The 16,438-nt window shown below is 32.3% G+C and overlaps 1 protein-coding gene across 2 annotated transcripts in view; it reads right to left on the bottom strand.

Moving 5' to 3' along the window:
* TECRL (trans-2,3-enoyl-CoA reductase like) overlaps positions 1-16,438 on the bottom strand; it is a 121,926-nt gene that overhangs the window by 86,329 nt on the left and 19,159 nt on the right. For both annotated transcript variants that reach the window (XM_007998595.3, XM_073017806.1), the window contains exon 2: positions 6,935-6,986. In XM_007998595.3, the coding sequence (XP_007996786.1) occupies positions 6,935-6,986 (52 nt within the window). The remainder of the gene's footprint in view (positions 1-6,934; positions 6,987-16,438) is intronic.

Below are 16,438 nucleotides of genomic sequence, written 5' to 3'. Positions count from 1 at the left end.
ATCTTGATAATTAAGTGAAGGTTTTTAAACAGAGAAAGATGATTCTTACTGGTATAAAAAAGATGTGAATAAACATGGATAAAGGTATAGGAATACTTTGCATAAAAGACAATTTAAATAAAAATGTTTTAAAGGTAGTTCAAATGGTCAAGAAACCAAGAAATAATGATGCTATAACACTGGTAGAAAATAAGAAATTTAACAAAGACAAATTAATTTGAAGAAGAAATATGGCTGCTAAGTATTAGGAGACAATTTTTTGGATATAAACTTTATAGGTTTTAGAAATAGACTCTCCATGCCGGGAGCGGTGGCTCATGCCTGTAATCCCAGCACTTTGGGAAGCTGAGGCGGGTGGATCACGAGGTCAGGAGATCGAGACCATCCTGGATAACACGGTGAAACCCCGTTTCTGCTAAAAAATACAAAAATCTAGCGGGGCGTGGCGGGAGCCTGTAGTCCCAGCTACTCAGGAGGCTGAGGCAGGAGAATGGCGTGAACCCGGGAGGCAGAGCTTGCAGTGAGCCAAGATCGTGCCACTGCACTCCAACCTGGTCAACAGAGCGAGACTCCGTCTCGAAAAGAAAAGAAAAGAAAAGAAAAGAAAAGAAAAGAAAAGAAAAGAAAAGAAAAGAAAAGAAAAAAGAGAAGAGAAGAGAAGAGAAGAGAAGAGAAGAGAAGAGAAGAGAAGAGAAAAGAAAAGAAAAGAAAAGAGAAGAGAAGAGGATTCTCCAATAAAAAAGAGATTTCGCCAGGTGAAGAATGCCAGTGAAAGCTAAGAGAGTTATGTGTCTGAGGGATAATGTTTGAAAAGCACAGGAGGCTAATAATTTCTCAGAGACATTTAGATTTGAGAAAAGAAAGAAGAGCAATAACAACATAAATTTCACAAGCAGTAAGTTTTTTTCATATATTTACGTTTTTGTTATTATCTCTAGTTATCTTAAATGCAAGTAATTTTTATCAATTTGACTAGTATGTTACTAGTCCACACAAAATCAGAGAGTAGAAAAATTCCACGTGTGTTACTTCTGATGGTTCCCTCTATTTAATCTTTAGTCATCCTAAAGAAACCCTAAAAAGTACTTACTACTTAAAATTATCAAAACATGTAATAAAACTTTTATCTCAGGTAAGGATCCACAATGTTAATGATGATTTATCCAGAAAGAAAACTATTAATCATGTGCTTAGTAATATGCTAATCTAAATTAAAATATCACACAGTTCATACTGTACATTTTGTATGAGCTTTGACATAAGCTTTGAAAATAGATTTTGATATAATTTTGAAAATATTTAATACAGGGCATGATTTGCTACTGCATGAAGATTGAACCTCATTCAATATGTTCCCAAACTATTTTTTCACCCAACATCAAACCTGTGATTTTAATTGTAATTATGGTGTTTACCCACATTGAATAATCACAGGAGTGGTCATCCATTATAACTGATGAATGACTAGTTTATCTGTAGAAACTATAGATGCTATTTGGAGTGCCATTTAGAGCATCTTATCTTGTGAAAACAAACCACTTTTAACTACAAACCTAGTAATAATAATAACACATAATTAATTTTACATTAATTACATTGTAATTTAAATTGTAAATTATAAACACAATTCAATAATAAAATAAAATTAATGTGTCATTATAATTAATTAAATTATAACTAAATTGTAAAACAATAACAATTATAATTAATTATATTTAATCAAAACCAAACAATTACAATAAAAACAATCAAATAATAATTAGAAATAATTTTACAAACTCTTTTTATACAAAATTCTACCTTTATGCATGTTTGTACAGTGGTATTTCTGAATCTCTGTTAGAGATTTCCTGGCTTACAATCATTCGTGCCCAGTTCCTATAGAAAATATTAAGTAGACCTACGCTTCATCAATTTTTCAAAGTATTTACATAAATATATATTTTATTCTATTAATGCAAAATACCACATTCATCTGCTTTTCTGTGGAAACCTAGACTATAGGAATTTTTCACTTTCCTTTGCAGACAGACACATTTTTCTCATTCTTGCTCCAGCTGGCCACTTTATAAAAATCAACTGTTCTGTCATGCTTATTGAAGCTCTTTTCCACTTATATCTTATTAGATAAGATACTGCCCAATTTATGAGTAGCTAATAACCATCAATTATGTCTTTAAATGTAAATTGTTATGATTTTGTTTTTAAACATGCTCTCGTAAAGTCATATTTTATCCCGAGAGAAAAGTAGGTTATTTGTTGAATTGGGTAACAATAGAAATAGAGTGGTAGTACTTTGCTAGAATAAATAATAAAGACACAGAGAAGATTTTTAAATCTCTTAAAAATGTTTAAAAATATTTACACAGTTTTAGTCAGAGTGTCACTGGGACTAATAATTATTTATTTTCCAGCTAGGTTTTTAAAATAATGAACAATTCCTCTATGGAATACTTATGAGCAAATGAACCTGAATAGAGCATGATATAAGAGAGAGTAGCATGAAAATTTCTTAAGCTCTCTAGAAGAGACTTGAAGATGCAAGCAAGAACAATAATTACAAGTGTTAAGAAATAAATAGATCAAGATAAAAAAAGACCACTTGAGGATTTGCAGCTGGGGACATTTCATGCATTTTTGCTGCATTAAATGAGAAAAGCATAAGAAATGGGTGAAATTACTTGTTTGTACGTGTATGCATAGATCTAATTTATAGTTTTATATGCTTCTATTTTTCATGAAAAACATTCCTCTCTCCTGGCCTTAGCAGCTAACTCATGAATGTGGTTTTCTCTCTTTCTATTTCTTCACCAGTCTGATTGCTGTGGCATTACTAGGGTAACCTAAGAGACTATTCTTATAACAAAGCAGAACTTAAAAATTATAAACCTTGGAAGAACGTTAAGATTGTGATTGCAGAGAAAAGACATATTACAGTAAACCAAATTCTAAAATAAAACAAAGAAAAATGTAAAGCTGAAAAGTCTGAGAAATCGTAACAAGACAAAATACCAGGATTAATCAAAACACCTAAGAGAACAAAAGATAGAGATAAAAGACATATAACAAGAATTCTGCCTTCAGGAAATAATGTCTTCTGAGAAGATTTTTTTTTTTTTTTTCTTTCCAAGATTAAATTCCCACTCCAGGGCCTGAAAGCAAACAATGTCAGAAATGTCATAAAAATTAATTTGGTGTCAAAAAGTAAAGTTTTTAAAAATCTGACAGATGTGGCTTTGTACGTATATGATTAATCTCTTTGGTGTATATTTGTGTACTTTAATAAGTATCCAATATTACCTAATTTTAAAATATGCTGAAAAGATAAGATCCTAAGGCCATTGTGAGAGAAATTCATTTTACTGATGTCTATATGTTCACAGATTTTTCAGGATTAGCAATATTTTTCAATGTCTTTCAAAAATTGGCAAATACATTATTTTAAATACTTTATATAATGCAATGCAACAAAAAGTGTTTTTGTGTATCTTCAATTTGTAAAACCTAAAGATCAAGAAAATTTTGAAATACACTATGATATATAGGAAAATGCTAAAATATTATTTTTATATTTTACATGATTGAAATCTCAAAATAAAGATACTTTTTAAAAAGTGAAAAAAGTCACAATTTAAGTAAAGCTGTTAAAGATTAGTACTTACAAAATGAAATAAAATAATAGCTATCAATAATTATTGTCCTGACACAGCTATTGAAACTAACTATACTATTGTATTGTCAGCTATCCACTTTTGCAACCGGACATTTCTAGGATATTTTTGTAAGCTGCTTAACTTCAGTTTCCTAATTATTAGAAGCAGGCTCTAAACCACACAAATACAAAAAGCATTCCTTTAAAAGTTTAAAGATTTCAAGTAATTGCTATGTCTATTAGTTGACATAAATTATTATAAAAATAATACTTTTGGCTGGGCCCCGTGGCTCAAGTCTGTAATCCCAGCACTTTGGGAGGCCGAGAGGGGCGGATCACGAGGTCAGGAGATCGAGACCATCTTGTCTAAAACGGTGAAACCCCGTCTCTACTAAAAAATACAAAAAAGGATGAGTTTGTGTCCTTCGTAGGGACATGGATGCAGCTGGAAACCATCATTCTTAGCAAACTATCACAAGAACAGAAAACCAAACACCGCATATTCTCACTCATAGGTGAGAAATGAACAATGAGATCACTTGGACTCGGAAAGGGGAACATCACACACCGGGGCCTATCATGGGGAGGGGGGAGGGGGGAGGGGGGAGGGATTGCACTGGGAGTTATACCTGATGTAAATGACGAGTTGATGGGTGCTGACGAGTTGATGGGTGCAGCACAGCAACATGGCACAAGTATACATATGTAACAAACCTGCACGTTATGCACATGTACCCTAGAACTTAAAGTATAAAAAAAAAAAAAATATATATATATAGCCGGGCGAGGTGGCGGGCGCCTGTAGTCCCAGGTACTCAGGAGGCTGAGGCAGGAGAATGGCATAAACCCGGGAGATGGAGCTTGCAGTGAGCTGACATCCGGCCACTGCACTCCAGACTGGGGCGACAGAGCAAGATTCCGTCTCAAAAAAAAAAAAAAAAAAAGCTTTTTTTTTTTGTCAGGGTGACTGCACATTCTTCTATACATAAATTCGACTTTGATTCATGTACTCATTTTCCAACAATATAAATAAGATTTTGTTACTTTTGTTTTACATACAATTATCTTGTTACATCTTTTTACTCTATATTAAAGTCATTTTCAAATGTCTTCCTACTTACTACTGTAATCTAAACTTTCTGGAGACACTTTATTAGATCGAATTGGTCTAAGTCATTTCAAAGATGGCAATTCAATTCAATTACTAGCTTAATGAGATCCATGTTTTATGCTATGATAGAAATAACTATTAAAATGAATTTATTTTAAGTAGAAATACAGCAAAAATACTTATAGAGATAATCAGACTAACATGGCTCATATAGTTTATGTGATTAGATAAAAATATGAGTTTGATAAAAAGCTCAATGTATTGGAAAATACTGTTATAAAAATACAGCTAACAACTATAATGCAATAGTTAGAAACTTAATCCACTATATTTTATGTGTATATAATCTCTCTCTCTCTCTCTCTCTCTCTCTCTCTCTCGATATATATATATCTTTTTGGCTTTGTTCTTTGTCCCTTACTATAATGCTTTTCTGGCTCTTCAGCATAACCAATTCCTATATGACTTCATGGGAAAATAAAAAATATCAATTTCCTCAAGAATTTTAAACTGAGTAAGTGTATTTCAAACAATTCTATTCCTTCCTGTACAGGCTTTCTGTTTAATTACAAATTTTAAATAGATTGTACTCAAATGTTTATAAATTTTAGGTACATTGACTATTTGCAATTTATTTCTACATTCTTTAGATGAATATATTGTCTTCCACATAAGACTACTTTTGACAATTTACGGCACGTTTTCTACCTTTACTGAATTAGTCTTTATGTTTGGCATAATGCCATATGTAGAGAAAGTACTCAGTAATTTTTCTGTTTGTCCTAAAATAAAGTAATACGAGAGCTCTACTTATTTACTGTGAAGTGTAATTAATTTAATGCATTAAATTGTGAGTTTCATGATTATTTTCACAAAATACACATTGTTTAAATAATCTAAATATTAAAAATGTTCCCTAGCAAAACTCATAGAATATACAACACCAAATGTGAACCGTTAGCAAAATTCCAGGGGTTCAGTCTTGGTCTAGGTGCTCATAGCACAGAAAGTCAGTGACTGAGACTACATGTGTTGCCAAAGAAGAAGGCTTTAATTGGGTGCTGCAGCCAAAGAGATAGGAGCTGTCTCAAATCTGTCTCCCTGACTGACTAAAACCAGGGGTTTATGTAACAGGGAGGAAATGTAACTGTGTAAGAAAACAGGAACTATCAAGGGGAAAGCACACAGTTATGACGAATGAGAGGCCTAGCATCTTATTGTCTGGATGTGATGACCTGGTGAGTTTTAGTTCTTTGATACTTTTTGAGCGGGCTAAGGGACCCTTTCCTGAGGAAGGAACTCAGATAAAATAAAAATATCAAGCTTTAAGAACAGAATGGTCGATTTCATTGTTTATACAAAAATAACTGTCTATAGGACTATTGGATCAGTTTCAGAACTTTAAACAATAGAATTTTGGTTATCATGGTCTGCCAGTGTATTCATTAATTTCAACAGATGTGCCATTCTGTGAGGTATATTTATAATGCGGGAGGCCAGGCATGTGTGGGGACATGGTTATATGGGAAATCTCTGTACTTTCTATTTAATTTTTTTCTATGAAACAAAAGCTGCTCCAAAAATAAAGTTTGTAAAAACAATATTTGTCAATAATTATAGACATTTTTATATTTAACATTTGGAGTAAACTTTATTGAGAAAGTATAAAAATAAAAATATAATTGAAATACATCAAATATAAAGATTTTTAAGTAAATAAGAGACTAATTCATGATGTAAATTTATTAATAAAATTAAACAATATAATTTAGATGAATAGTGTAAAGGATTTCTATGTGAATGATACTTGACCAGTATAAATACAGGAAGTAAAAATGTGCCTAATATTTTGCTTAAATAGAAATAAATACTTGTATCAATTAATGTCTTTAGTACATACAAAATTTCTCTTTATAATACAATGAAGTTTAAATATAAATTAAAAACAACTTTGTGAAGAAAAATTGAAAATGCTGGCGATTAAAGGGTCAATTAGAGTTAAATGCTAGAATATTTATGCCAAAGGAATATTAAGCAAACTATCGTTTCTGAGCTCCTTGTAAAACTATGGTTTCCATACACTCTATCATATATTGCTCTTATAGAAAAATTAAAACCTATTTGAAAATAAAGCACTGTAATTCAAATTCTAAATAATATATAAAACTTACATGCTTTGTGAAACTTTTGCTTAACATCATGAATAGTAGATGATTGTGTCACCTGAAAAGGAAAAGAAAATGGAGTTATTTTTAAAAACTGTTAATTTGTTTTCTATCCATTTAAGGAAAAGAAATTTTAAATATATCCTAAAATTCTTACACAATAAGAATTTTTGCTTGGTTTATCTTTTTAGTGATTACTATTTTGACAAACTTGAAATGTTGCAATCAGCAAAAATATAATCAAAAAAAATGTTTGTATACAATGGTAATAGTTTTAACACATTAATTCAATCCATTTTTTATGCCTAAGATATATTTTTGAATATTCTTTGCCCAAAATATTCAATGTATTTTTCCACATCTCGTAAAACTATCAATTAAAAATATGTCTTAATGCACAGGAAACTAAAAGAATGTATAGCAATAGTACCTGAGGATGTGAAGTTAATTTATATGGACAAATGAGAGAAATATTTACCTCTGAATATCATGAGACAAAAGTCACCTTAAGTCCCCTACTGACATTATTTAAATCCCCAAATAAAAGTACTAAATGTCCATTAAAAACCATGTCAGATTTTTTTTTGATTCCTTAAGTACATAGTAATTTGTCAAAATATTTGGTTCTAAATTACTAAAATGAACTCTATAAATTAAAATTGGATAAAATATTTTTATTCTTCTAAATTTGAAAATTATTTAGGACTAAAGTTCCATACAAACACTTCAAATCATCACAATACTTTTTTGAATTTCTGAATTTGTCTCAAAAGACATTTTCATGATAATTCAAGAAAATATATTTATTTTCCCTGAATAAGCATATAATACTAGTGAAATTTATTATAATCATATGTTTACATGATTTATTTATGCTACACTAAAATCCCGTTATAGCTGTTTTGAAAGGGTTAAATGAAAAACTCATAAAATGTTGGTGCATAATAGTCCATAAGATCCATGTCGTTCTTCATATTGTTACATTACGTTTGATGTTTTATTATTCACTGAAAGTATAACAACAAATACATTTATTTTTACATATTTCACCCTCTACTTAACAGGATTGTGACTAAGCATTTAGTATACTGTTCAGAATTTTTTAATGATTTCCTGTGTGTATATGATTTACTAAATAAGAGAGTTATAAGATTTAAACCCTAAAAAAGTAATAGGAATTCCAATTTGTGTTATTCTGTTAATAGCAAAATGATCCTAAAACATTCTATGTATATAAAATTATAAATATTTCATGGCATTGCTCTTCTCTGAAAGATGTTAGAAAAAAATTTTAAAACAGTTTATAGGGAGAGTAATATGTATTTATATACTTTTGCATATATTTTAATTTTGGTTATTAACCTTTAATATTTAAATTTAATTTTTAAAATATTGTTTTAACAGTGTCCATTGTTTCATCTCAATGTTTCTTATTCATTCAGCACCTTTATATGTTGCTTTTTCTGACAGATGAAGACCGCATGATATTCCCTAGAGTAACAAATATTTGTCCATTAGTCATATCAAGGACCATGTAATTTTAAATAAAAAACAATTTTCATGATCAATAATCCCTCAATTTGGGTTTGATATGTGTTCATCTAGCACTTTATGAGGGCCATTATCTTGTATTATGTGTTGGTTGCTCAATCTATACTGAGCTGAGGATAATGACCTAGTATTACTGTTGTTTTGTTTTATCATGTAGTATACCACAGAGCATACAATAAGTTTTAATTAACTTTTATAGAAGTCAGAAATAAAGCTGTGAGTGCAAACATGTAAAAACAGAGTAAGATCAAAGTTTCTTAATCTGATATGCAAAAGCTGTATGCCATTCTCCACACCAGAATAATGCAATTGACAACCTTCTAATTTGGTATATGCATTTTACTTTGAATTTTCTTATTTTCAAGGCTAACATCATTTTCCTGAAAGAAACCTTCAGGTGTAATAGGGATGTATTATAAGCTCTTAACATTTTAGAAAAAAATCATTTGACTTTCATGTATTAGAAAAGTGCTGATTTTGAATAAATCCTTGAGAACTGCCCTTTCTGCAGTAATTTTGGACAAAATAAATCAGAAAAATTAACTACTAAACGATTCAGACATGTATTAAATTAGGCACAGGATTGTGCTTTTCTGCTCTTTTCAGTCCTTTAGTTGTACTGAAAGCACAAAGAGAGGAAAATATGATAATTAACTGAGCATATAAGAGCTTCTGATGACTAAATTGATGTCTCAGTGGCTTCATCAGGGAGTTTAGTTATCATAACCTCCACTTCTTAGTCAGTTTTACAACGTCCATTAAAAAGGATAAACTATCACTGTGATAATTTATTCATTTCCATAATTATACAGATGGGAGAATGTGAAACTCTACATTTGAAACCTTAATATTCCCTTCATTAATGTTTCTTTCTCTTAAAAGAAAATGAGTCTTAAAATAGTGAGTAGGGAAGTCAAATGATGGCAGTTAAACCAAAAATTTACTTCTAAATTTTAACTGATTATAGTTAAAATTTGAGTTATTATTACTTTCTCTACATTTAAGTTGATGAAAACAAAAAAAGCTTTTTTCATTCAAGCATTTAATCTAGAATTTGTTTGAATGTGCCCAATATGCATTTACTACAGTTTTTCACAGAAACCTCTTTTTATAATATTGCTTCTTTTTAAAACCATATTTTAGCCACTTTCACAGTAAATTCTTAAGATGGACAGATGTCTCCAAAATGCTGCACATCCTGATTAGAGCAATAAAAATTAAATTATAATGAAAAACAGCAACCACTTGACATTCATTTGATGGGGTTGTTGTAGTATAAAAACCTAAATTTGTCAGTAAACTTTATTAAAACAAAGAACTTGTCTAAAAGTAAATGTATAGAAATAAAACCAAAGTGAAAGATGAACTGATATAAATAATTAGATATAGTGGTGTGAAAATGCAGACACAGATACACAGAGAAATACAAAATGTCAGTGCAGGTTTCCTCCCTAAACAGAGCTGTTTTTCAAGACACAGGGAAGAAAATTGCCCAAAAAAATCACATGTTAAGCTGATTAATTCAGGAAAATGGAAAAAAATAGCTTTGAGAATTTCCATTAGAAGATTTTAGGCCAGACTTGGTGGCTCAGGCTTGTAGAATAAACTCTTTTGGAAATTAAGGCAGAAGGATCACTTGAGTCCAGGGCTTCAAGACGAGCCTGGGCAACATGGCAGAAATCCTATATCTCAAAAAAAAAAGAAAAAAGAAAAAAGAAAAGAAAAAAAAAAAATTAAGAGGGCATGGGGGTTGTGTCTGTAGTCCCAGCTATGCTGGAACCAGGGTGACAGAGCGAGACCCTATCTCAAACAAACAAACAAACAAACATAAAGAATGTAGTAGATTAGCAAATAGAATGTTTATTTGCATATTTTATTCAGAATGAACAAAGATTTTCTCAGTAAGCAAATGTTATTTTACTAAGAAGTAACCTTAAGTTTGCTCAGATAAGTAAGCAATATATGGAAAATAATTTTTGTACATTCAAAATGTGTTCACTATTTTGTAGAATAGCAAGAATTTTCACTACGAATAAAATTGACAGTACACAGTGAATCTGAAAAAAATATGAGTTTTAACAAGGTTTAGATGTTTATATTTAACTGAATTATACTATGGTTTCTCTTCAGATCATATAAATTTTTCACCTTTTAAATTTAACTGAATTTTATTTATCTAAGAAATTGAAATGTTTTATATTATATCAATTTTATTTATTTATAAACTAGGTTATTTAAAATTAGCTCCTTGTTAAGTAAAACGATGTGTGTGTGTGTATATACATGTGTATGTGTATATATATATATGTATGCATACACACATATCCTGCTTTTGTATCATACAAAATGTTTCTTTTTATATTGTAATAACAATTTGGTTAATATCAATTATGCCTTTTCTATTGAAAAATAATGTAAAAATTAACATATAAATTGATTTTCTCATATTATTTACCAAAGAAAGTTTATCTGAATAATGCTCTTTTATATGAAAAATTTTATTTCTAGGAAATTATGTGTAAATTTTACTTAGAAGTACAGCCTAAAACATTACTGGTCTGTTATTTATGTGTGCGCGTGCACACACACACATGCACACACACTTGACCCTTGAACAATGCAGAGGTGCCAACCCTCCATGTAGGCATATTTTAAAGCAATTTGTATTGATATCTAATAATTATACATATTTATGGGGTTCATGCGCTATTATAATATGTACATAACTTGTGAAATGATCAAAACAGTATTTAGAATATCCATCACCTTAAACACTTACCAGTTATTTGTGTTGGAAGCATTTCAAATCCTCTCTTCTAGCTATTTTTAAATATACAATTTATGTTAATTGTTAATTATCATTACCCTACTATGTTATCAAACAGTAGAAGCTACTTCTGTTATCTAACTGTATGTTTCTACCCATTAACTAACTTCTTTTCATTCCTTCACTGTCGTTCCTAGCCTCTGGTAAATATATATACTGTACCTTCATGAGATAAACTTTTTAAAGTGTTAAACTTCTTTTTAAAACACGACACATGAATGAGAACATGCAATATTTGTCTTAAATGCCTGGCTTTTTTCACTTAATATAATGACCTCTAGTTACATCTATGTTTTGCAAATAATAATTGATTCTATAGCTTGGTTATTGTGAATAATGTTTCAATAATCATGAGGATGCAGGTATCCCTTTGATATATTGATTTGCTTTGCATTGGATGAATACCCAGGGTAGAAGTCTGGAATTTATAAAAGTTCTAGTTTTGTTTTCTGAGACACTCTCTACTCTTTTCCATAATTTCTGTACTAATTTCATTTCCACTGATAGTGTATAATAATTTCCTTTGATCTACATCCTCACCAGCATTGGTTTTGTTTTTGTTTTTCCATAGTAACCATTCATACTTGGGTAAGATAATATCTCGTTCTTGGGCAAGATAATATCTCATTGTAGCTTTGATTTGTATTTCCCTGATGTTAGTGATGTTGACCACTTTGTTATATATCTGTTGGCCATTTGTATGTCTTCTTTAGAGAAATATCTATTCAGATTATTTGCCCAATTTTCCGTGGAATAATTTGTTTGCTTGTTTTTATGCTTCTGGGAATTGAGGTATTTTAATTCCTTATTTAGTTCTGAATAATAGTCCCTCATCAGATGAATAGTATGCAAATATTTTCTCCTACTCTTTTGTCTCTTTACACTATTGTTTCCTTTGTTATGCAGAAGTTTATTATTTTAATATGTTCCCATTTGTGTATTTTTGTTTTTGCTACCTGTTCTTTTGAGGTCTTAGTTATTATTTTTTTGGCCTAATGTCCTGAAGCATTTCTCCTATGTTTTCTTTTATCAGTTTATGGTTTGAGGTCTTAGCATTTAAGTTTCCAATCCATTTTCAGTTGTATTTTAGTGTTTGATAAAACATAGGTGTCTAATTACATTCTTTTGCATGTGGATATCCAGTACTGTTAGCATCATTTATTAAAGAAGTTGTCTTTTCTTCAATGTATATTCTTAGTTAGCACCTTTGAAGACAATCAGTTGACTATAAATGAAAGGATTATATCTGGGTTCTCTGTTCCATAGGTCTATGTCTATTCTTATACCAATGCAATGCTGTTTGGTTACTATTGCTTTGCAGTATATTTTAAGTCAGGAAGTGTGATACCTCCAGCTTTGTTCTTTTTGCTCAGTGTTACTTTGTCTATACAGGGTCTTTTGTGGTTCCATATGAACTTTAAGATTGTTTTTCTATTTTGTAAAGAAAGTCATTGGTATTTTGGTAAGAAATGTATTGAATTTGTATATTGCTTTGGGTGGTGTGGTGTGGATATTATAACAATATTAATTCTTCTAATCCATTAGCATCAGATGTGTTTCCATTTGTTTGTGCGCTCTTCAATGTCTTTTATCAGAGTTTTGCAGTTTTCCTTGCAGAGTTCTTTCTTCTTCCTGGTTAAATTTATTCAGAGGTTTTGTTTTTGTTTTTGTTTTTGTTTTCCTTTCCTATTTATTTATTTATTTATTTGGTGCCTATTGTAAATGAGATAAAATTCTTGATTTAGTTTTCAGCTAGTTTCTCATTGGTGTATAAAAATGCTACTGATTTTTGTATGTTGATCTTGTACTCTGAAAGTTTACCGAATTTATTTATCAGTTCTAAAATATTTTTGGTGGTGGTTTTATGTCATATAAGATTATGCCATCTACAAAGGACAACTTAACTTCCACTTTTCCAATTTGGATGCCCCCCCTTTTTTTTTTTTTTCCTTTTTCTTTCCTAATTGCTCTGAATAAGATTTCCTGTAGTATGTTGAATAAGAGTAGGTATCCTTGTCTTGTTCCAGTTCTTAGATAAAAGACTCTCGTTTTTTTGCCATTCAGAATGATGTTAGCTGAAAGTTTGTCCTATATGCCCTTTTTGTTGAGGGCTGAGGTATGTTCATTCCATACCTAATTTGTAGAGAAGTTTCTTTTTTTATCATAAATGGATTGTGCCTTGTATTGGATGCTCTATCTGTATCCATTACAATAATCATATGAGTTTTATCCTTCATTCTGTTGATACGATATATCATATTTATTGATTTGCATATATTGAAGTATACATTTATTACTGGAATAAATCCCACTTAATCATAGTGTATTATATTTTTGATATGTTGTAAGATTGCCACCTGAGCCAGCATCAGCAACCTGCTGGGGTCCCCTTCCATGTTGTGGAAGCTTTGTTCTTTCACTCTTCATAATAATCTTTGCTGCAGCTCCCTCTGGGTCTGCACTAACTTTATGAGCTGTAATAGTCACTGTGAAGGTCTGCAACTTCACTCTTGAAATCAGCGAGACCACGAACCCACCAAAAGGAATAAACTCCGGACACATCTGAACGTCTGAAGGAACAAACTACGACACACCATCTTTAAGAATTGTAACACTCACCGCAAGCGTCCGCGGCTTCATTCTTGAAGTCAGTGAGATCAAGAATCCACCAGAAGGAACCAATTCTGTACACACTTTGATCCTTTCTTTTATTTCTTATTGTCATTGCAGTTTGGTTGTTTTCTGTAGTAGTAACATTTGAGTCCTTCCCTTTCTTATTGTGTTTGCTCCACCCATGAGTTTTATACTTTTTTTGTATTTTCAATTTGCTTTCACATGTAGGAGTCTCTTAAGCATCTCTTGTAGGACCAGTCTAGTGGTAATGATTTCTTTCAGTTTTTGCTTATCTGGGAAATACCTTATTTGTCCTTGATTTTTGGAGGATGACTTTGCTACATATGGTATTCTTGATTGTCAGTACTTTTAATATGTTATCCTGTTCTCTCCTGTCCTTAACAGTTTCTTCTGAGAACTTAGCTGTTTGTTTGATGAAGATTCCTTTATATGTGACTTGATGCTTTTCTCTTGTCTTTTTTTTTTTTTTAAGTGTTCTCTCTTTGTCTTTAATTTTTGACAGTGTGATTACAACAGATCTTAAATAATATATTTTTGGTTGGATATATTTGGGCATCTTTAAGCTCCTGTTTCTGGATGGCTACATCTTGCAAGATGGGACATTTTCAGCTATTATTTCCTTAGGTGGAGTTTCTATACTTTTGTTTGTCTCTCTTCTGGAACACTCAAACTTTAAATATTTGGTTGCTTTATGATGCCCCATATGTCAGGCAGGCTGTCTTCAATATTTTTAATTATTTTCTTTAGGTCTGTCTGGGTTATTTCAAAAGACATGTCTTCAAGTTTAGAAATTCTTTCTTTTGCTTGATCTAGTCTATTGTGGAACCTCTCCTTTGTGTTTTTATTTAATTAATTGAGTTCTTCAGTTTCTGAAGTATAGTTTAAATCTTTTTTATTATATCTATCTTTTTTGTTAAGTTTCTCATTAGATTATAAATGTTTTTTTCTAATTTATTTGTATTGTTTGTACTCTTTTATATCTCACTAAACTTCTTTAATATTATTTTGAATTTATTTTTAGGGATTTCATATATTTCTTTTCATTGAGATCTGTTGCCAGAGAATTATTACGTTTCTTGTCATGATTTCTTGTTTTATCTTGTTTCTTGCCTCAATATGCTGATATCTGCAGATCTGATGTAACAGTTGCTTCTTCTAATTTTATGGATTGGCTTTCAAGGAAAAAGAATTATCCTGTAGATGTCCCTATAGTGTTTGTTGGACAGGGCACTTAGTCTTTGATTCTTGTGTGTGCAGTATTGTAGTCTCTGTATGATTTACTTTGTAATCATCATCAGTATTGTCTGTGTGGTACTCAGAGGCTTAGGCTGCACTTGTAGGTGAAGGCTGTGGTGAGACTTTACTGGAAATTAGAACATCAGGTGGGTAATCCTTAGACATCAGTGGCGTCAGCAGCAGGCTATGTGTGCCAGTCATTGGGTGCCCAGGCGGTGTATGCAGGCACTAGTGTTCCAGGTGGGATGATTCTTGGGCCTCTTGGAGGCTTCTCATGTGCTTACAGTGACAATATTTAGCTGGATAGGCAGGTGGGTACTCAGGCCTCTTGCTTTGTGGTGTTCATGCCTGCCCTGTCTGTGGACCAACCCTGAAGACCTCTGGTAGCATGCACAGGTGTCAGCAGTGGTGGCAACTGGATGAATGGGCCAGTCCTGAGGCCCTAAACTGAGATATGCAAACGAGTGCTATTAACTGTGGTGGTGGCAGGCTGGGAGGGGCCATCCTCAGGCTTTCAAGAGGCACATGCAGGCACTGATGGAGACAGATGGAACAGGTGAATCCTCAGAGCCCTAGACAATGTGTGCAGTCATCAGTAGGCTAAGGGCTCATTCTCAGGCACCCTAGAATGCATTTATAAGTACTGGTGGTAGTGGGTGGAGGGGTCAATCCTTACACCCTTAAATGATGCATGCAAGCATTGGTAGGGGTAGTACCAGTTTGTATGGACCTGTTCTCAGGCCCTCTGATGGTGTGCATGGGTACAGGTTGTAGCTGATTTATCTCCATACCCCTGGACATTGTATGGGACCCTGGCAGCATGAATAGGCCAGTCCCCAGGCTCCTGGAAGTTATGCATGAGTGCTTGTGGCTTCAGGCCCCTGGATAATGTGCACAGACATTGGAAAACGTGGTTCCAGGTTGGGTGGGCCTATCCTCAGTTCTCCCCAATGTTATCTGCAGTCATAGGCTATGGTGGGTGGAACAGGCCTCCAAACAGTGTGCTCACATCCAGCAGTGGTAGTGGTGGGCAGTGCAGACTGGTTCCTAGGCCCATGGATGATGCACACAGTAAATGGCTGTGGGTGGGGTGGATCTGCCGTCAGGTTTTCCTGGATGCTATATATGGGTTCCAGGGACAGACAGATGGGTGGGTCAATCCTCCAGTTCCTGCACAATCCTCATAGAGGCTGGTGGCTCTGGTGACCAGGTAAGCCTGTCCTCAGGCCCCTGATGGTACATATGCTTACTGGCTGTGGCAG

This window comes from Chlorocebus sabaeus, chromosome 7 (genome assembly GCF_047675955.1).
Source record: "Chlorocebus sabaeus isolate Y175 chromosome 7, mChlSab1.0.hap1, whole genome shotgun sequence".
Taxonomy (NCBI): Eukaryota; Metazoa; Chordata; class Mammalia; order Primates; family Cercopithecidae; genus Chlorocebus; species Chlorocebus sabaeus.
The sequence above is the reverse complement of the archived record's forward strand: the minus strand, read 5'-3'. Positions and strand labels throughout refer to the sequence as shown.